The following is a 23288-nucleotide window of genomic DNA, read 5'->3' as shown; positions in this document are numbered from 1 at the left end:
TATATTGAACCAGCTTTGCATCCCTGAAATGAATCCTGTTTGATCGTGGTGTATGATTTTTTGGATGAATTGTTGAAGGCGATTGGCCAAAATTTTGTTGAGAAGTTTTGCATCAATATTCATCAAAGACATGGGTCTATAGTTCTCTTTCTTTGATGAGTGCAACAATTATTTTAATATTAAAAACAGTTGAATTAAAAAGACAAATGTACCAAAGTATAGAATATATAAAAAGTTGTAAACACTAAGAGAAAGCAAAAGAAGGGGTGATATCTGAAAAGAAATATACTCTTCACCTGACTTACCTTTATAATAACAATAAAAATTAAAAAACTTTTGCATTAAAAAGATATAAATATAGAAGTTTAGAAGTAGAGAAAAGGACCAAATATGGACAAAGAATTGATATCAAGAAGTAAATGTAAATGGGTATCAATGGCTCTCAAATCTATAAGATCAAAGTTTGAAGCCAGCCAAGGCAGAAAGTCTGAGAGACTTCAGCTCCAAAATAACTAGCCAAGAGCAGAATCTGGAGGCCTAAGTAGCAGAATATCTGTTCAGCAAGTATGAGACTTTGAGTTCACTGGTAACACTCTCCTCCCCCCCAAAAAAGTAAATATGGGGGAAAAGGTAGATAAAAGGGCATAAAAGGAAGCAAGCAGATACAATGATATTGAAGATAAAAATATATTTACTTAAGATGCAGCCAACTTCAAATTAATAAGGTAAACTGTAAGTTCTTTCCCCAAAGGATGTAAGAGTTTCACTTCAGCTTTTGGATTTCCTGAGGCATTAAGAAATAACTGCTTTTTATCTTTCAGTTCAAATCTGCCGTTCTCTATGATGTACTCTTGACAAAGATAAGACACAATGATAAGTGTATCTTGATAGATAAGTAGCCTCATAGTTTGGTGTGTCTGTCTGTCTGTGTGTTTGTTTGTGTGCCCATACTGGGGCTTGGACTCAGGGCCTCTCACTCTTGTGTGGCTTTTTCACTCAAGACTGGCACTCTACCATTTGGGCCGTACTTTCATGTCTGGTTAATATATGAGTTTAACAGACATTTCTGTCCAGGCTGGTTTCAAACCAAGATCCTCAGATCTCAGCCTTCTGAGTAACTATGATTACAGGTATGAGCCATCAGCACCTAGCATAGTTTGGGTTTTGATAAGCACTGAATCATAAAGCTACAAGTTTCAAATATATGATGACATCCCTATGTTTAACATTAGTGATACATTCTAGTCAACTTTGCCAAGTTCCTCAAGAAAAAGAAAAGTGAAATAATAGAGTAAAAAAAATCAGATAGACTTGTTTTGTATCCACCCCCCCCCAAAAAAAAACCAATTATGTCAGAGAAGATGCCACTGAAGGATAGATGAGAATCTCAAACCTACAGGATTTAAAAGTTAAACAAGATCTGACTGAAAGAACATTAGCAAAACTTAAAAAGCATAAGACAAGAGGGGAAAACAGCACACTGTGTTCAAAGCTGTTGATTTTTTAAATTACTTACAATTAGATTGTGCTTAGCAAAATGCAGTTCCCGGATGATGTAATACAGGCTGGCAATGACAGAACGGATATCAGCCCTGAAATTGTCATTGAAGAGTTCAATGCCTGGGAGTAGCTGAGTGATTTCATACTGAGCATAGCAACGATCTGCTTTGGGATGTGGAAGTGTGGTTCGAAGCAAACCCTGAAACAGAAAACAGTGAAACGAAGAGTGACAAATTCCATTTGCAACAAGGAAACAGGTATCACTTCCTAAAGTACTTTGACATACCTAGTACACTATACACCACAGAATATTATACTATTATCATTGTTATAGGTGTTAAATTCTTTTACTTCTCATATAAAGAATAGTTGTTGAATTTTTTAATTTCAAAAATTTGCTTTAAAAATCATTTTTGAAAACCAAGAAGCTATTAAAATAAATCTCAGCAGCTAATTTTTACTAATATGACAATAATATCCATATTAAATAAAATGTTAAACTTTGGGGGAGAGTATAGGGTTTTGAGTGCAAGACCTCATACTTGTGCTCTACCACTTGAGCCAAATCTCCACTCTCCAGTAGCACTACCACTGGCCACACCACCAGTCCTCTTTTGCTTTAGTTAGTTCACAATTAAGGTCTCTTGACTTTTCCCCAGGAATAGGCTCCTACTGTGATCCTCTGTCCTGTGTCTCCTACATTGCTGGGATGAAGGCAGAAGCATTTTTAAAGTCACATCACATATTTTCTAGAACATAAAAAGCATTACCTTGGAGAACAAGGAGCATGAGAATGTAAAGAATGAGGCGTAAGGAGCTCATCATTCTCTTAGCTCTTTTGCCTCTTTGCTTTGAAGCACATGAAGAAGTATTTGGCATATAAGAAAATTGCTAAGTCTGACCTTATGTTAGAAGAAGAAGCCTTTCCCCCAAAACTGATCTACCTACATTTCAGAAGCTATCAGCCTCTTCTGATACACAGAACAAGAGCATCTGTCCATCCATCAAAGTAAACAGAACCTTTAGCATTCAGCAAAGGCCCCTGGCTACATTTCTGAATCACAGACTGCCTCAGATTTCAGATAAAAGTTGCTTTCTTCTTCAGTGAAATCAAACCAAAATCCTGAGAAACACAAACACTCCTGTATTCTCAAACTTATTTCTTGCCTTCATTAGATGAAATAACTTACATCATGACACAAAGCACAGCTTTGCTTAGAGATGTGACAACCTCAGGCAACCATTTAGATTCAGGTAGATTGGTATTGCATTAATTGCTAGTGACAAAGATCTTATTAATGAGAGAAGACTCAATTTGCCTATCTGTAAAACATCTTTGAAAGAAAAAAACTGATGGTGCTGAATATTAAAGAGGAAAATGTGACTGGAGTTCAGCCAGCAAGGGAGATACGGGCTTTTGATATTTAATTATGGTTCATATTATTTTCCTACCTGAAAGTTTTTGATTGGTGTGTGTGTGTGTGTGTGTGTGTGTGTGTGTGTGTGTGTGTGTGTGTGTGTGTGTGTGGAGAGAGAGAGAGAGAGAGAGTGCTGTCCCTGGTGCTTGAATTCAAGCCTGGGCACTGTACCTGAGCTTTTTTGCTCAAGGCTAGTGCTCTACCACTTGAGCCACATCTCCACTTCCAGTTTTTTGGTAGTTAATTGGAAATAAGAGTCTCACAGTCCTTCGCCTGGGCTGGCTTTGAACAGTGATCTTCGGATCTCAGCCTTCCTCGTAGTTAGGATTACAAGCTACTGGTGCCCAGCTGGGACACATACTTTTTACGGAATGAATTGACAGCTGTGTTACTATAAAGAAACATACATGAAATGTTACCTGAAAGAGTAATGCAGACAAAAGGCAACAGTTTATCCTCTTTTCAGTGTTCAGTGTCTTAATAAATCTAAATAAATAGAAGAAAAACCAATTAGGTGTTTTCTAAATTGTCTTTAAACATACACCTAAGATGTAGAAAAGACTAGAAAAATATTTAGACAAGAAAATGTAAGAAAAACATAAAGAAGAAAATGAAAGATTAACTGTAGACCTACCACTTAAACATGATTGCTGGTGACTTTTCATCAATTTTCTTCTAGTTGTACACACAAAAAAAACCCATAAATATCTACATATGAAGACTGAAGGTATATAACACATACTATGAGCATATACCTTATGAAAGGTATAGTCATTGGGTAAATTCCTATACATAGAAGTAATCTAAAAGTTAGGTAAGCAGTTAGGAAGCCTGGTGACTGAGAATGTTAAGTGAAATTAGTGATTTCATATAAGTGAACTGCTGATGTTAACAGAATGACCCCAATAAAAGCTTGAGGACTTAGGACCTCCAGTGCATTGCTATTTCTTAAGCTAGCCCACTCTTATGTCCAGCAAGTGCATTTCTGCTCTTTTGCTTTGCTTTGCACCAATAAACCTGCCCCTATGTAAGCTCTTCTGTGTTCATCCTTGAATTAGTTCTCCAACAAAACCAAGAAGTTTCTGACCCTAAACCAGTGGAACAAACCCAATAATGTACTTTTTGGCAAAAGTAGGTAGACAATTAAGGTTTTTGATAACTATTTGAATACTACTCTCTTAAAGAAAGCAGAAATGTACTTTCACACTAGCTATATGGAACTGCTCACAACAGTAAGTCTCTGCACAAACATTAAGACAGGATCTCTCCATTTGCTATTGCCTTCTTTTACGTCCTTTTAGAGAACTTTCCTTATATTGGTCTTGAAACTGCATTTCCAACTGTATATATTACCTACTCCTAAATCATATTTAGATAACAGTAGGCAGCTTCATTGAATTAATAACATAACCAGTCTGAGTTCAGCTGCTCGGTATGGGTATTTGAGTTGGCATTTTGCAGTAAGAAGAGTTTGTTCTACTCAAGAGTCTGGGAGAACAGCTAAAGCTCCTGTAGACTCACATCTGTGCAAGTCAGACTTTGAGCTGTGTAACCAGGAAATAGCTTTCTTCTGGCTGAAATCACTAGCTAATAACTTTAGAGGCTCAGAGCTGAGGTGCCCTCTGGCAAGAATGCTAAAACTATTCCTTCCTGAGCTGTGAACTTGCCTCCTCCCTTTGCTATTCTAGTTCTGACTGCCAAGTTTAAGTCATGGTAGGATGGGGAGTGTTCCTTCTCAAAAGTACAAAAAAAAATCATACTCAACACAGGTTTAAAAGATCATTCTCATTTAATTATTTTAGAGTAGTAATTTCTTGCTTGTTCTCTCCAAAGATACTATCTGGAAATAAAGTCTTTTTTGTTGAATTTGCTCTATAGCTCAAATTATAGTGTAGATCTCTGATTGATCACTCCATCCTACAGATGAGCTGAAGAAGTAACTTCAAAAATAGTGGACACCTCTGCTACCCTTATATTCATGTTTCTCACACTGATGAAATACTAATAGAGTTTGAAGTGCTAATTATGTACAAAGCATTATGATAAACATTCACATGTTACTATAATAGAATAAATAATGGCTCCTTAAAACATACATGTCTCAATCCCTGGAGTTCATGAATATCTTAACTTATGCAGCAGAAAAGATCTGGCAGATAAGACAATTATTCTGCATTATTTAGGTAGGTCCAATGTAATTACAGTGGTCCTAATAAGAGTAAGGCAGAAGCTCAAAAGGAAAAGATGGGAGGATGGAAGTAGAGGTCAGAGACAGTGAGACACAGAGTAAGAAACTTGTGGGGGAAGATGGGGGATTAAGGGAGAAGGGGGAAGAGAAAGATGGTAGGCTTTTGGTATTGACATAGAGGAATGACCTGGGGTCATATGTCATGAAATGTAAGAAATCTATAAGGCCAAAATATGCCTAAAAACAGATTCTCACTTAAAGCTTCCCCAGAAAGCACATCCCTGCTAACACCTTTATTTTAACACTTCTGAACTTCATACTGTAAGATACTAAGTATGCACTGAGGTTGAGGCTACAGCTCAGTGACATAGCATCTACCTAGGAGTGTGCAGAGCCCTGTGTATAATCTCTAGCCTCACTTAAAAATTAGTTTAAATCACAAGTTGGTAGCAACTTATTACAGCAGCAATAGGAATACTGCTGTTATAAGCTACATTGTATCCCACCAGAATTGGTATGCTGAGCTCCTAACCCCAATAACCTTAGAATGTGACTGAACTTGGAGATAGTTTTTAAAAATGTAGTTAATTAAAAGAGGTCAAGTGGGGGGCTCTGATCCAATGTGACTAGTAATTTGTTAAGAAAAAGATATTAGAAGAGCCATCCAGAAAGAAGACTTGTAGAGACACATTGATCATTGTTTGCATAGAAGACAAGGAGAGAGGCCTCAGGGAAACTGTCCACTGTCCCTTGACCTCAGACGTCCAGTCTACAGAGCTAAGAGATGACAAATTTATGTTGTTCAAGGCACTTAGTTTGTGGTACTGGGTTGTGGCAAGCTAAGCAATCTAGTTTCTCCACAACACCACACTTAACAGGTGAGGACACTGAGGATCAGAGAGAATGAGTGACATGCTGAGATACAAGGTAATGAGGCCCTTAGGCCTGAGTCAGCCAGCCCCCATCCTGTTGTCCCCTACCAACTGATCCTCCCTTGACTTGTTCGTTAAAAGTCCACTCCATGCCAGGTACTTGGCCTGTCAGCATGTTGTCCTTGTATCTTGGGGATAGGAGGTGTCACAGGAAGAAAAGATAGTCATAAACAATAAATTTCACAGTAAGTAAAATATGTCACTCTGTACAACTGTCCAAGAACTGTACATGAGGTATGCTCTCCATGTGACCCACAAAGGCCGCCAGTAGCTAGAGTGTGAGTTATTACATTTTCATACTCACTGTGCTATCTTTGCTGCTATGACGGCACCTTGCAAACACCCCCAAATGCCAACTTTTGATAGAAATTCTTCACTGTAGTCTTTGAAATTGGCACCATGGGTGGCACTGGGGAGAGAGGTTCCAAATTCTTTCCAAGTATGCAGCACATCTGTTTTTCTGAATATATCATCAAGAGCTTGACACCAACACTTGAAAGCAGCTCTACAACAGAACAGAGTACCAAGCAGGATGTTTTGGCCTCTGTCTTCTAATAGGTAACACAAATATGCTGAAGAAACATTCCATCAAATGCGTTAGAGAGTAAACTGTTCATAGCAGTTCTCTCAGGCAGAATTTGCTGAATAAAATGAAGCTATGTTCTATTAACTAAAATTTAGGGGAAAATATATTGTCTTGATTAATTTTTTAAAAAGTTTTCAATAAAAAAGAGAAAGCTTGTGCTATTAATTCCAAAAACTCTACCTTTTCTTTTCTGCAAAGATGAGTAGACTTCCAAGTGAATGCAATGCCTGAACTTTAAGACTCCTTTGATTGCTGGCTTGGAGAACATCTGTATTTTTTAATCAAGTGAAAGAATAAATGTCAGTTCCAGGGGAAATATTTCTTTAATATTTGCAAGAATATTTTAAACTGTATTATTCCTTAACTGTGCAGACTGCAATAAGAAACCTGCAAACTAACAGTGCTTTCAAATGTCACATAGTATATATACCCAGAGAGAGAGCAAATGGCATGCTATTTGAACACTTCAGAATGAGCGACTGTGTGTAACACACGCAAACCAAGGAAGTGCCATGGAGGACACAAAATGAGGTCAGGCAGGTAGACATGTTGAAAAGGACATGAAAGTGGGAAAAGCAGTGCACATGAGAAGAATGGGTGCATCTGGAATATGGTATTCTACAGAGATAGTACTCAAGATTCCCAAGGGTCCTTAATGCCACAGGGTGAGAGTATCCTAGAGCAAAAAGGCTCAAAAAAGTTTGTTTTTAGCAGCGATATCTTAATTCACACATAGTATACTAGATTTTTCCTTTTCCCTAATTGCAGAAAGATAATATCACACACTTACACAATCAGTTGTGTAGTCAAATAAATGATAAGCATGGTGTGGTTAGGCCCCAATGAGGTCAGCACCCTGTCCTAGTAATCTAAGGGAGAGTCACAATGGGGCCTCTACTGGCATTTTGTAAGCAAAGATTAGAGATTCTGGACAGCCTGCAATGTACAACAACTTCCCCCATGGCAAAGGAAAAAGTGAGAAAGAAACTTGGTTACAACCGAGTCTAATATCTACTTTCACTTTATACCTAAAAAATGGAATTCTGGCATGACTTCTAAAAAAGTCCTGAATGTTCTGCAACTACTATAGTCTTTTTTTGATTCTGAATTTCAGAAGATTTACTCCTCAATTTAGTCCCCAAGCTTCCCACTGCTGATTTTACTTAAGCCACTATAACACACCTATATTAGCTCACATCATTGCTGTCATATTTATGATACCAGAACAGGAAAGAAGCATCTCAATATATCTTCATACCTTCTAAGGCCTGGGCATTTACATATTAACCAAGAGATTATTTTATTATAAACCGATTTTCTTTTACTTATCTTCTATATCAGAGCTCACAATTGTTTTTTGGAATAATGTATGTAGGAAGAGCAAGACCCATTTCAACAAAACTGCACATGCCTGTAAACCCAACTATGTGGACAGCATAGGTAGGCATATTTTGGCCTAAAATGGTTTGTTGCAAAAAACAATACTGGGTCTACAATAAAAGTTGAGAGTATACAATACAAGTTGAGAATTTATTTTAAAAAAGAATATGGTGAAGGAAAAGAAATTAGCTAAAACACAGCCAAAGCTGTGTTCCTGTCTGTGCAGAGATCATAGTTCAAGCCAAGGAGGAAGGAAGAAGGGTAGCAAGAACCTCATGTTGGCCAAAGGTAAGTGGGTAATGGCAAGGGCTGGAAGCATACTGTAGAGAGACTGTTCTGTCACTGCCTACATGGGAATCATGAATACAATCTGGTCAAACCCTTTCATCCTACTTGTAAAGCAATATTTTCCGAGCAGATGCTATCTTATCATTTATTCAGACAGTCACATTGACAAGGAAGACATAATGGCTTAGTCTTACCAATAGTTTGATGATAAGAAGAAATTACCAGTCCCAGTTGTGAATAGGGAAGTTTGCTTTTCTCCACTGAACTACAAACTCTGAATTGCTCCTGAGAAAGGTCAGGAGGAGTTGTCATGTGCATCTCTTCAGTCCCCAGGCAAAATTCTACTTTCCTCTTGCCAGATCTTGAAGAGTTTACTCTTCCTTTGTCTTCTAAATTTGTGAAAACAAAATTTTAAAAATGTAAAATGAAGAAGTAAGAAGTTGGCAGGAGGGAAAAGGAATTGGAAATGGGGCAGGGAAGGAAGGAAAAACTTTATAGAGACATAGGACTTGTTTGCAGGTTGAGAGACAAGTTTTCTCACAATTCTTGCATCCATGATGGGCCCTGGGCCCAACTTATTTCACTCAGACCACTGCAGCCCACAAGCCAGAAAGCTCATGCTCACCTAATACTTTGCTTCTCCTGGGGATGAATGGAAATTACACAGTTTGAGTTTGTCTTTTTAAAATAGCTTCCAACAGTAAGATGTTGCTTTGCCTTTGAGGCAGAAACCTCTGGGATGGAAGCAACATGCATGTAGTTCTGGCCTGAGACAGAAGGCAATGAAAAAAGAGTCTCTCTTTTTAAGATGAGAGAACACATAGGAAAAAAGAAAAAAACACTAGCAAAGCTATCAAAAAGAGCAGAGTAAGAAACTAATGTGCATTTTGAAGTCCACAGCCTGCAGAGCAGGAAGGACTAATGAGAATAGTGAGGTTCAAGGCCAGTTTAAAACCATTCTTAAGAGCTATATTTGCTTTTTCAATTCATGCCCTTTCCTATCACTAATGTATTAAGTAACTGAAAGAAGGTAAACATGATAAAGAAAGCTAAGTTAATACAATGTAAGTCTGAAGACAACACAGACACAATATAGCCCAAATTGTTGAATAAATAACTATGTAAATAAATAAAGCTTCCGGTAGTTACAAAAATTGGTCAAATCTCTGTAGGATAATCTCAGTGGAATAAGCATTTTACTTAGAAATGAGTTTAAATCTAATTTTAGTTATTTTAAGTTTCTTTTTATTCTGATGAATTTGAGAGCAAAAGGCACAGATTCTGATTAAAAAATTTAAACTACCCTCACTACAAACAATTCAGTTTTCCCAACCTAACTTTGAGAATATTCTTTTCTGAGTATATCACTTAACCAGACCAGGCCCTGCCTTGATTGAATTCACAAGTTAATAGATATTGAGAAGAGACAAAATGAAAATAATTTAACCAGCAACTGTGGTTTTAAACAGAAAGAAATCTCTAAGAACAAAATCTAAAGGATTAATTTTTTTAAATCTTTATGCTTATTTTAAAATGTATCTGTTTCTTTGAAATTGATAAATTGATTTTTGGTAAAAATTAACCCAGTATGACTCAATCTATTTACTAATGAAAGAAAACATGATCCTGTTTCCACACCTGCAAAGAAAATGGAAAGAACATCAGTGTAAAGAATTTCAAAAGTAAGAAATATTATCTTCACATCCACTGTACCCAAAAGAGATTTTGTTTTGCTTTGGTTTTGCTAATTTGGCAGAAAGTACAAAAGCAGGTGGGTCAGGGTTTTGCCAGACAACAGGACTGGATTTTGGCAGGAAGGGGTACAAGGACAGGCTGTGGTCTATCCCTAGGAAGCAGACCCATATAAACAATTATCAGGGAACATAGCACAAGCATTTACCTTGTGTCTGTGCAAGAAACAATGAAAACAACTTCCTGCTGTGTCGGATTGATCTGTTATGGTATCTGGACTTTTCCAGGGACTCTCTAAAGCATCTCAAAGTATCTGTCACATCCACAGGCACACAGAGGAGCTGTTTGGCTTGGATGTATTCTGAAAGAAAAGGAGAGAAGAGGGGGGCGATGGGATGAAACACTGCACAGAGCCAACTAGTAGCAAATGTGGTTCTAATTCAGAGAATTTCTTGGTCCCAACCTGAAGCTGCTAAATTCAAAGTCCCCAGATCTGCAGCAGGTGTTTCAACATTCAAATCTTTTCTCTCTCTCTCTCTCTCTCTCTCTCTCTCTCTCTCTCTCTCTCTCTCTCTCTCTCTCTCCTTTTGGGATATTTCAAAGTTCTTTCAAAAAATCTTAGGAAAGTTTTGATTATTATGAAATGCAAATAGCTTTGGATCTTGCCAATTTTCCTTATGAAGCCTCCTACTTTTTCTTCTGCTGATCATAAAAAAAAAAAGAAAGAATCTGCTCTTTTTCAGCAGCCTCTTCAAAGCAAAGGTGCTTTTAGGAAAAAGAGGAAAAAGGGAAACAAAGAATCTTGGAAATGGATAATTGCTCTCTGAAGGGGAAAAAAAGACACATACATTCCTAAGATAGAAAAGTACAGAGGAAAGCCAGGTTGAGGGACAGGCATGTGTTGTGGGGAAGGGGTGGTTCCTGGCTGGAACTAACCGGGGTCCTGAAAAGTTCCAGAGAGGAGAGGTGGTCCAACAGCATTGAGGTAATGCCTCTGGGCCAGTGAGCCAACTGCCTGGAAATGAGGCTACATGAAGAAGGTTCAAGAGAGCAAGAAGTACAGGCTTCAACACTGAATAACAAATTTATTTCTTCAATAAGCTGAATGACTACTCCTTCACAGTGTACCAATCTAAAAGATAACAAAGCTGTAATACAGGAAGGGGCATGCCTTCACAGAGTAGCTGAAGAAAAAGGACATTCTAACACTAGAATAGTAAAGTAATATTCGCAGAATATGTAGCTACATGGCAAAATGAGGGAAAGATAGAAGCAAGTTGTCAGCATAGACAGAAAAGGGTAGACAAGAAAGATTTTAAGAACCAGTACCAGTGCCTCACAGCTGTTCTTTTAGCTACTCAGGAGACAGAAGACCAGGAAGACTGAAATTCAAGGCCAGAACATTTGTAAGATCCACAGTAACAGAAACATTGTAGTGGCATGTTTCTGTCATCTCAGTTACATAGAGGAATAATGGTTCAGGTGAACCCAGGCAAAAATGGAGGACCTATAAAAAATAACTACAGCAAAAAGGAGATGTGGTTCAAATGGTAGAGCACCTTTCTAACATGCATGAAGTTCAAGCTCCAGGAAAGAGAGAGAGAAAGAAAGAAAGAGAGATAGAGAGAGAGATAGGAAGGAAGGGGAAAAAGAAAGGAAAGGAAAGGAAGAGAGGGAGTGAGGAAAGGAGGGAGGAAGGGAAGAAAAAGAGAAAAGGCAGGGAGGAAAGGAAGGAGGGAGGAATAAAGGGAAGGGAAGGGAAAAGAAGGAAGGGAAAGGAAGGGAGGGAGCAAGGGAGGGAAGGAAAGAAAGAATTATATTCTATAAGAATACCTAAAATTTATTAAGGACTTAAGTATGTTGGAAACAATAATTTACTGTGATTGATAAAGTCTGACAAACAACCACAAAATGTAAGTACCATTATTATCCTTATTTCACAGATGGGGAATCTAATACATAGAAAGGCCTGATATAGATCAGCCTCTTAATAAACTATATGCTAATTGAGATGCCTTTCCTGATTTTTGCCAGTAGGGGTACAGAAGTAGTAGGAAAGGGGTGAAAAGTTTGGGGCACATTTAGTCAGCAGGACCAGTACTGTTGAACAATGATGTATCTACCAAAATCCTGAAGCCCTCCCTAAGGAAGCAGACTTTACTTTCTTCAAATGGAAAGCTAAGGAAGGGTTTTGAGCAGGACTCTTGATGGCAAGAGATGGTAATTTAGGAAGAGTTAGCCAACCATCATATTCTTGTTGCACTGCCACTGAGAAAGGCAGGTGACTGAAACTGTTGAGCCACAATACAGACCCTGTATAATTTAACTCAACTAAGATTGGTAGCAATAGAAATGACAGACACACACCAGGCATGGCAACATTAGAAGCAACAGGAATGGCTAATTGGTTTTGAGGTAAAGGTAAGAGTCATCTCTTCCTCCAGCTTCTGAATTACTCCCTACCAAACTGGAAAGAAAAAGGAATCAAGTAGCCCAAGGTGATTTCTCACCATATCCATGCAAACTCCAGGACCTGCACACCTCTGAGGCATTACTTAAGTAGTTTTCATCTCTTCCCCCAAACCACTGACATTTTTCCCATCTCCCTCTCCAAACCATTGATTTTCCACTCTGCGGAATCATTCTCACACTTTGCAGCTATTTCTCTTGTCTTTAAAAAAACAAAGACAAAATTTCTCTCTCTTGACCAATTTTCCCTCAGGCTATAATCCTATTTCTCTGTTCCACTTTACATCAAAATTCCTAAAAAGCTTTCTCCATTCATTATTTCCCATACTCTCATGTACCCACTTAAATGAAGCTTCTCCCCTTCTTACTTAAAGGTCCAACTTCATAGACCATATTTGATATTCTTTGCTAGTTTATCCTCATCAATTTGACCTCTTCACTTGAAATTCCAGCTTAGTCACTGGATTGCATTTTCTTCTTCTTAATTTGCACTTATCTTTTAATGATTGTCTTTGGTCTCGGCCACATGCTAATAGCTCCCAAATTTATGTCTCTGGCCCCAATTCTCCTCAAACCCACTCATGTACCCAAGGGTCTACCATGTTGTGAGCCAAACACACAGCTCAAATATGTCCCTAACTGATTTCCTAATCTATCTCTCTCTGTCTCTGTCTCTCTCTTTCTCTCTTTGTCTGTCTGTCTGCCTGTCTCTCTCTCTCTCTCTCTCTCTCTCTCACACACACACACACACACACACACAAACCCACAAAAATATCTTCCTCCCATAGTCTTTCATCTCATTAAAGATGGCTTCACCTTTCCAGATGCTTGGGCTGAAAGCTAGAATCATCAAGAGGTGCTTAGAAGTTGTTTTTGCTGAAAAACACTGCTGAAGTTTACTTTATCCCAAGAATAATCTATAACCAAGAGAAAAGCTTAGCATCCTTGCTTCCATTTTGTATATTTCTTTGCTGTAAGCCATTCTCTCTGTCTGGAATCACTTTGTAATCACCTTGGAATTTGGAACAGGAAGAAATCATTGATAGTATCTTTATGATGGTGAACCAAAACTAACCCTAAGAAACAATGGAGCCGCCTCAAGACAGAATATCCACTAAATAATGAAGAGTTGTTTAATCCTGACCAGTAATGACAGCAATAACAACTTTTTAGGAGCACCTCCCAAAACAAGGACTGAAATAATGGTCCACCAGGCCACACTTAGACCAGGACTATTTAATTATTATGCATATCTCTCTCCCTGCTACCCTAGGCTCCTTGTATATTTAAATCTACAGCTCATGTCTGTACTCCAAGGTGAACTAAAGTTCTGTCTTCCTATAGCATGTATTATTATATAACTATAATATATATATATAATATAATAAACTATGTTTATTATATAACTATAATAAACCCATTTTCTTTGTCCTTCATCTTGTCTCTTTATTTGGCAAAAGGGGTCAGTGGCCTGACCTGACTTGTAGAACTTGTGGGGTTTGGGCCTGGAACCTAAAACTCTGGTTTCAACTATTCTCTCATGCCCATTCACAAATTCTGTAGGACCTCCCTTCAGAAAATACACTTCGAGTCCCAGCATAACTCACCATATGCTTTTAATTACAGCTATTGTCTTCTGCATTGTTTTCTTGTTTCCACACTACTATGTGCTCTTGGCACAGCTACTAGGAGATGCTCTTTAAATTTAAGTAGATTTATGTCACCTCTTGTCCCAACCCTTCCATCTTCCCCTCGCCCCCAATTGCCTACAGTAAATCTATAGGACTCTATGTGACCTGGCTTTCCATTACTGCTCTGCCTCCTCCTACTACTATGCTCTCCTTTGTTCTAGTGCCTTTTTAAAAGAGCTGCAGTCCCATTAATGTGGACCCCATTCTCATGAATCACTTCTCAAAGACCTCACCTCTAATACCTTCCTATTGCAAGATTAGAAACTTGACATATGAATTTTGAGGGGCCACAAACAATTGACCCATAATAAACGGAAAGAGGAAGGCTGGAACCCCCACATATTGATAGTACTCTCTCCAAATCTTAGTATTAAGACATGTTAAATTTGGTATGATAATATTTACCTCAGAAGTTCATTGTTCCAACCTGTGTCCAGCATGAGACACAGTTAGAAGACACTGGCTCACATTATAACTGCTAGTCATATTTTAAAATATAGACATGTGCCACCTATGAACATTTTAGTAAATGATAACCCACATAAACAATAACAGTTCCACAAGCCTATATTATATCACCTCTAATGTCATAGCCATCTTAGTTTATACAAATACACTGTCTGAAGATCACACAACATGGAATGGCCAAATGATACATTTCTCATAATGTATGTCTGTCATTAAGTGATGCATGACTGCACATATTGAGCATTGACAAGTCTGTGCCAGACACTAGAAGAATACAAGTCAACAAAACAGTCCTTGCTTTGAAAACTTAAACTCTAAGTGTTTACAATAAATCGTCTGAATAAAAATCATCCTGCTATTTTTTAAATCAAATATATGCTGATAAATAATCCTTCTTTGCACTTTTCTCAAACTATATTTTACTTTTTTGGTGTGGTCTTAGAGTTTGAATTCAGGACCTTGAACTTGTCAGATAAGCATTCTCCCACTTGAGCCATGTTCTCACCCATTTTTGGTTTCATTATTGTAAGACCTCGTGTTTCTGCCCAGACATCCTGGACTGTGGTCCTCCTGTGTGCACTTATTATGTAACTAATAACAAGAGAAGATGCTTCTGCCCCTAGCTTTTTATCGGTTACAATGCAGTCTTGTGAACTTTTTGCCTGGGTTGCCTTAGCCATGATCCTCCCAACTGCTGCCTCCCAAGTAGCTAGAATACCACCTCAACAGTCTTTTTCTTTGCTTTTTTCTATCTTTTAGTCTTTTTTCTTCCTTCTTCCTTCCCTTGATCTTATTTCTTTCCTTACTTCTTTCTGTTTTAAAGTCTTTTTCATGTCTTAGAATACCTTTTTAATTAGTCTAATCAGTGTTCTGTTGGTGGTGTTCTGGCTGTCTACATGAAATAAATAATACAAAGAAATGAGGGAATATCCTCATTCAGAGCCTTTATCCTAATAGCTGTGTCTCAAGGGGGCTCCTTTCTGAAAACATTCATAGATACTTCATAAAACTATTCAAAAAAACATTGGCAAGGGAGAGGAGGAGGAGGGGGAGGAAGAGGAGGAGGAGGAGGAGGAGGAAGAGGAGGAGGAGAGGTAAAGGAGGAGGAGGAGAGTAAGCTATTATGTCTCTAATTGTACTGAGGTAGCAATAAAAACCAGAATGCCAATGACTCCTGAGAGTTGGGTCCACCAAGAAAGGAACCCAGGGAGTGATTTGAACTTTTCAACTGCTTTCTACACATTTAGTTATTACATTAATTCAAATGTCTAGGGCACTAATAAAACATACCTGTCAATGAGCTGGAAATTCCAACACATCTCAGGACTGAGTATCCCCATCAGAGAACTTAAATAGCAATAAGGTCAAAGCTCAAGAAAGAGATCCCAAATAAAATGCAAAAACAGCTCACAATAAAAGGCATATCCAGGCTTATCTCTCCCACAGAGCTTAACAAGCAGGCAAGAATACAATAACTATACAATGAGGTATTCTCAGTTCTCCAAACCCTACTGAGGCTATACCAAATTACATATGCATTATTAAATAGTTGAAAGGAGAATAGGATGCTGTTAAATAATGAGAACACCAAATGTTCCTTGGCACTAGGGAATTACAGTATCTGTTGTGAATAATTAAATATACTAAGCATCACACCAAAAGCTGTTAAGCCAAAAGAAATAACTGTAAGGTTCAAGCAGGGATCTGATGTGGAAAGCATCATGAGTGTCCTCAGACTTATAAGAATTTCAAGCCGGGACTTGGAAGGTGGCTCAGTGGTAGAGCACTTGCCTTGCATGCATGAGGTCCTGGGTTCAATTCCTCAGCACCACATAAGCAAAAAGAAAAAAGCCGCAAGTGGTGCTGTGGCTCAAGTGGTAGAGCACTAGCTTTGAGCTGAAGAGCTGAGGGACAGCGCCCAGGCCCAGAGTTCAGGCTCCATAACCGGACCCCAAAAAAAAAAAAGAATTTCAAGCCGGTCATGGTGACATCATAAGACTGAACATGCTTTCACTGTATTTGATGTTGGTATAATTTGTGGAAGGGAAGGGCAAAAACAAATCGTTTAACTAGGGATACAGGTGGACCCATTGCAACAATGAGATGTACAAGTCATTATGTTGAAAAACGAACTTTACAATGTTGGTGGGGGGTGGGAAGAGGATCGGGTGGGGGGGAGGGAGGAGTATGGGAAGGGATGGGAAGGGGAAACAAAGAGGAGGCAGCAATGCTTGATAAGAAATGTACTCATTATCTTGCCCATGTAATTGTAACTTCTCTGTATGGTATTCTCACACACACAAAAAAAAGACTCAACATATTCATGGACACATCAATGATTTGAATTTAGAACACTGAGAAAAAATCAGCAGCATAATCTCCAAAGCATAGGTATAAAGATACTCCCAGTTACAGAGGTCTTAGTGTCATATAAAGAACTGTAAACTGAGCCAGGCATTGGTGGCTCATGCCTGTAATCCTAGCTACTCGGGAGGCTGAGATCTGAGGATCCCGGTTCAAAGCCAGACAGGGCAGGAAAGTCCGTGGACTCTTATCTCCAATAAACCACTAAAAAAACCGAAGTGGTGCTGTGGCTCAAGCTGTAGAGAGCTTGCCTTGAGCTGAAGAGTACAGGGACAGCTCCCAATCCAAGAGTTCAAGCCCCACAACTGACAAAGAAAAAAAGGAAAGAAAAGAAAAGAAAAAGCTGTAAGTTGGAAGGCTTTAAAAAAAAACAGTTAATATAAAACCTCTGATCAGTATGCAAAGTCATCTAAAAATTACAATACTGTCACAATAAGTCAAAATAAAGTGCTTGCCTCACTTGGACACTGAAATACAGCCAATTACTTCCTTTTTAAATTTAATTTTATTTTGCTGAAAACATGCTGTACAATTACATGAGTAAGGCAATGCGTACATTACTTGTCAATCATTATTACCTCTTCTTCCCTTGTTGTTGTCCCACTATCCCTTTCCTTCCCCCACCCCCACATCCCCTAGCCAGAAGTTGTAAAGTTCGTTTCCAATATACTATCCTGTGGGCATCCTTGTTGCAATGGGTCATCCTATGTTCTTGTTTTGGCATTTTGTTTTTCCCCTTCCCCTCCCCAGATTAGACAAATGTATATACAAGATGCAGGGTACCAAAATCAAGTACAGTGACAAAAGGGGAAAGAACATACAAAGGAAACAACAACAAAAATAAATAAATAAAATCACATGGTACATTTAAAACAATGACAATGAAGACAGACCTCTTGTGTCCATATCTTGGGGTTCATCCTCACTTAGCATCATCTTATATGGTCATATGTACACAGCCAAATATTTCTTGAGTATTATAAATTTAAAGAAGATTCTAACCTAAAAGCAAGCTGTGTGGAGTAGGCTTCTAGTTCTGTGGAACATTCACAGATGGAGCAATTAGATTGACAATGTTTGAGTCAAGGTCCTTCTACTTAGTAGGAATATTTCATTTTCTTACCTGTAATATGAACATAATAATGCCTATCTCCTAACACTGTAAAATTAAAGAACCTCAATACAGTTATAGCTCAATATTACTACTGCTATTATAATGTATTCACTTTTTATCTCTTCAAATATTCCTACTGTAATCATAGTTCAAAGGCTAGAAGTCCACCCCAGTTGAGAATCCAATCAAAGGATACTGACCTCTCTTCTGCCCTACCACCTCAGCTTGCCTTACCAAATGCTGCTTTAACAAAAAGGAAGCAAAGTGCTTTGTTTACACATTGTATCCATCACATATAAGCCTCTACTGGTACATGGGGCATGTTAATCACAATTCTTGGCCCAGTTTCTCACATTTGTAGTTACCTTTTGTGATCATGATAATTATATTCAAGTACAGAATCTAAAACTGGGGATCCCCAAGGTTTCACAGAAAGGATCTAGAAAGGGAGAACATACCCAGGAAGAATCACATCTATAACTGAAACTAATTATAGGTGACTTAGCACCAAAGACAGTCCTTCCATTCTTTACTGAATCCAAAGGCAATCTGATTTATTATTGACAGTAAAACCTACAGTCATGGCCACTAGCCATGTTACCTAAACCCTTCTTCATTTCTCTTTTTCCCAGTAGTAAAATATTCTGTTTGAAACCTCCAACTCCCATCAAGAAAACCTCCCACATCCAATGAGAAACCTTCAACTTCTACCCTTTCTATCCACAAACCTTCCTACATCGGGGAAATTCTCTCTTCCTTCTTTTCCCCTTAGCAGAAACAATGTCCATCCCTCTTGTATCTCAATCCCTCCATTTTCTTCCTCAAAGTCCTGCTCCAGTAAAAAGAAAAAATCTTTGTCTCTAGTTTTCCTTCTCTACTGGCTCTTTCCTTTTAATATATACCCATACTCCTCTTCTTTCATCTAAGAGACATGTAAACAAAAGTAGGCTCTCCTGAGCCTCCTGAAATCTGCATTCCCTCTGGCTTCTGCTCTTTGTCTCTTGGTATCTGTGTCTCTCCCTTCTTCTCTGCCTCTCTCCATCTATCCTACTCATCTCTTTCCCCTCTCTCCTCCTGTTTCATAGAAGGCAATTCTCTACTCAATGAATCTCTGCAGATGTAACACACCACTGCCACACTGCTCAAAATACTCCTCCTCATTTCTAAAGTCACAAAGTCATTCATTAGCAAATAAGAGATACCAATGATATCAGTGACAAAACAGTGACTCCTGCTATCACAGAACTCATACTGTAGGAGAGGAAATTAGTAATCAATAAATAGTACATAAATCCTAAATTATATAGTCTGAGAGATAATAAGATTTTCAGCATTAAAAAAGCACACAGCAGGGTTAAAGAAAATGAGAGGAAGTGGGCAGGGTACTGTTTAAAACTGGTATGGGTAAGTCATTGAAAAGATATACATGAAAACGTAAATAAAGGGAGGGCTTTTCAATCAGACATCTAGGTGGTAGAAAGAATATTTCAGGAAGGAGAAACAGCTGGAGTAAGGCAAGGGTATCACAGCAAAAAAGCTACCCATATGTTATGTGACCTGACTGGTGACTGCTTCCTATTCTCAAAGTTTTCTTGCGTGGGCTTCCACCTCTTAGGGGATGTCCCACTTCTGTCATACACTGTTATTCTTCTTGTTGTTTCCTGAGTCACAAGAGCCCTTCACAGATTCTGTATCTCTTTACCCTGAGTACAGAATCAGAACATAATACTTTAATCCTTTAGTGTTAGATGTGTCCATGCAACTTTGGACAATGAAATGTTAGCAGATATGACATCCATCACACTCTGATGACAGCTTTTAGAGCCAGCACATAACTCAACACATGTCCATATTCTTGAAAAAGTGTTTAATTCCCCCTGAAGTAACATTTATAACAATGTAAGATGGTAAGTGTCAAATAGATTACATACAAATGAACCTGTAAAATAAATTTCACAAACATTGTAATTGACATTCAGAACACATTGGCAAACTTTGTTTTGAAGGAAATCAAGGTTCAAGTTTAAGTTGATTCTGACCTGAATAGATGAGCACTGTTAGTAAATCCATATTGTTTCCTGTTTCTATTATTTTGGGTGAAGAAGGATCAATCTTGAGCTGTTTACCAATGAAATTTCGGCAGGTTATCTTTAAAAGGAAAGATGAAAGAAAAATATTTCTTAACTAGGGGGTAAAAAAGTTTAAATTTGGATTACTTGAAATGTTTTTCTCATCTCTTAAAATAAGGAGATAATAAGACAATGGTACAAATAACAGCTAACAGAATAGCATTTAATCATGAGAACTTTTGGGATAAAACACTACTATGTAACTTTTCATATTGCTTTTATACAACACAGCTGGAAGGATATTATGCAAATTATGTAGCACAATTAGAATATGATTTTCTCATATACTATAAATTCACTAGTCTAAATATATATTATATTAGGTAAGTTTAAACATATTTAAAATATAGCCTGCTTTTCTGATGGCAGATTTTCCAGCCTACTCATAATTAGTGCAATTTTAACTTCTCCAGTGAAGTTTTTCAAAATTAATTGCCTCTGTAGTATTTTGACAACAACTTATTTTCTAACAGATATTTGAGTCCTCAAATTATAAAATATCTGAAAACAGAAAAGTTTTAGATAGAAGGAAATTCTTTCCAAGTCAAATGCAGTCAACATTTCTCTACTCCTATGTCTAGATATTTGAGGGATCACTCCAAAAACAGCCCTCCTTGAACTCTAGTCTCATATGCTTGCTCCTTTATTGTTCTGTGGACACGTCTATAGCAAGACGTAAATATAATATAATGAGATGTAATTCCTTCCCACAGTCTACCTAACCTGGTTATTTCCATGTCTCCAGCTTAAATAACATTTATTAAACAACTATTGGGTGTTCCATGCTGGAAGGAAGACAGATGACAAAATGAACAATTCTTAATTGTAAGGAATTTATTCTATGTGTTAAGAAAAATAAAGTAATAAAATATATAATAAAACAAAGAATCATGACTTCTGTGGAGAAAAACAATGCAAACAGACACATAATTAATTAAAATATGTCATAAGGAAGAAAATTGATATAGGCATTTGGAAGAGCAGCATTCCAAGAAAGACAACAGCAGATGTAAAGCCCCTGAGGCAAGAATTTGGGGGAGAGAGGGTAATAGTCACCAGCCAGTTACAAGAGGATATGTTATGAATGATAAATTACATTAAAGTCACGAAAAAGATGTTCACTTTACTCTGAATTAGATGCAAAGGTAGCACAGGATTTTAAGCACAGGTGTGACATGGTCTGACTCAGGTGTTTTTTTATTTTTTAATTTTTTTTATTTTATTGTGAAGATGTTGTACAGAAGGGTTACAGTTACATGAGTAAGGCAATGAATATATTATGTGTCAATCATTGTTACCCCTGCCCTTCCTTGTTGTTGTCCCACTATCCCTTCCCTCCCCCAGCTCCCTCACTCCGGTCCCCCCTACCCGCCCTTGGTGCGGAAAGTTGTAAAGTTCATTTCCAATATACTGTCCTGTGGGTATCTTTCTTGCAATGGGCCATCCTGTGTCCTTGTTTCAGCATTTTGTTATTGCCCTCCCCCTCCCCAGATTACACATATTTATTATGTACAAGATGCAGGGGATCAAAATCGAATACAGTGACAACGGGAGATAAGCCATAGGGGAAAGAACATACAAAGGAAACAACAACAAAAATAATAATAAAATCACATGATACATTTAAAACAATAACAATAAAGACAGACCTCTTGTGTCCATATCTTGGGGTTCATCTTCACTTAGCATCACCTTATATGGTCATTTGTACATAGTCTTTGAGCCTTTCATCTCATCTGATAAGATTATCCTATATGTATACTAATTATTGCAAATAAGGGAAAGCATGAGCCTAAATTTCTTTGGGACTGGGTAACAAATCCTCAAAGAAACAACCACCTCATTAATAAGTGTGCTAAATAACCCCTCTGTACAGTATGTTCACAAAAAATTAAAATTAAAATTAAAAAAATAAGTGGGCTAAAGACTTAAAGAGAAACATCTCTGAAGAGGAAATAAGAATGGCCAATAGACAAATGAAGAAATGTTCAACTTCTCTGGCCATAAAAGAAATGCAAATCAAAACAACACTGAGATTCCACCTCACCCCAGTTAGTATGGCTATAATCAAGAACTCTTAATAACAGATGCTGGAAGGGGTGTGGCCAAAAGGGAACCCTACTGCATTGTTGGTGGGAGTGTAAACTTGTTCAGACACTCTGGAAAGCAGTATGGAGGTTCCTCAGACTCTACATAGAACTCCCCTATGGCCCAGCAATCCCACTTTTAGGCATTTACCCAAACAATCACAAACAAGAGCATACTAAAGCTACCAGCACAACTATGTTTTTCACAGCATTATTCACCATAGCTAAGATATGGAACCAACCCAGATGCCCCTCAGTAGATGAGTGAATCAAGAAAATGTGGTACATTTCTGATGCTTCCATCAGAAAGAATGACACTACCCCATTTGTTAGGAAAGGGAAAGACTTGGAAAAAATTTATATTAAGTGACTCAGGTTTTTAAGAGTCATTTCTATCTGCTACATTAAGAGCAATAGGAACACCGTATTTTTTCTTTCTTGCTATTGTTTTAACGTATTTAAAATGCACTATGTGATTTTTTTGTTTCTCTTGTATGTTCTTCCTCCACAGTATAACCCTTGTTTTCACTGTATTTGACCTCGGTGCTCTAAATCTTGTATATACATTTTTCTAATTTGGGAAGGGGAAGGGAAATAACAAAATAAGGATACAGGTTGACCTATTTAACAATGAGATGTACAAGAAACTATATTGAGAACAAACTTTACAACTTGAGGGGGTAAGGAGTTGGGGAGGTGGGGTGGGGAGGGATGGTAGGGGAAAAACAAAGGAGGAACTTAACAATGCTCGATAGGAAATGTACTCATTACCCTATTCATATAACTGTAACCCCTTTGTACAGTATTTCTACAGTAAAAAACATAAAAAAGAAGCTGGGGACTGGTGGCTCATGTCAACTGATGACATCCATCTTTCTCACTACTCAAGATGCCTTGAAGACAACCTTAATTCTTCTCTTGCTCTCACACTCTACTTCAAATAAGGACTTAACTTCATACTGTTTCTAAAAAATACTGGCAC

General features: G+C 37.8%; 1 protein-coding gene across 1 annotated transcript in view; it reads right to left on the bottom strand.

Annotated features, from left to right (window-relative positions):
* The window catches only part of Cfap54 (cilia and flagella associated 54), a 269955-nt gene that overhangs the window by 129943 nt on the left and 116724 nt on the right, over window positions 1-23288 (bottom strand). The window contains 6 exon segments of the mRNA XM_013018973.1: window positions 1517-1699; window positions 3338-3404; window positions 6343-6543; window positions 6805-6892; window positions 10193-10345; window positions 20130-20238. Coding sequence (XP_012874427.1) covers window positions 1517-1699; window positions 3338-3404; window positions 6343-6543; window positions 6805-6892; window positions 10193-10345; window positions 20130-20238 — 801 coding nt within the window.

Source organism: Dipodomys ordii, unplaced genomic scaffold (assembly GCF_000151885.1).
Source record: "Dipodomys ordii isolate 6190 unplaced genomic scaffold, Dord_2.0 Scaffold3, whole genome shotgun sequence".
Classification (NCBI taxonomy): domain Eukaryota; kingdom Metazoa; phylum Chordata; class Mammalia; order Rodentia; family Heteromyidae; genus Dipodomys; species Dipodomys ordii.
The sequence above is the reverse complement of the archived record's forward strand: the minus strand, read 5'-3'. Positions and strand labels throughout refer to the sequence as shown.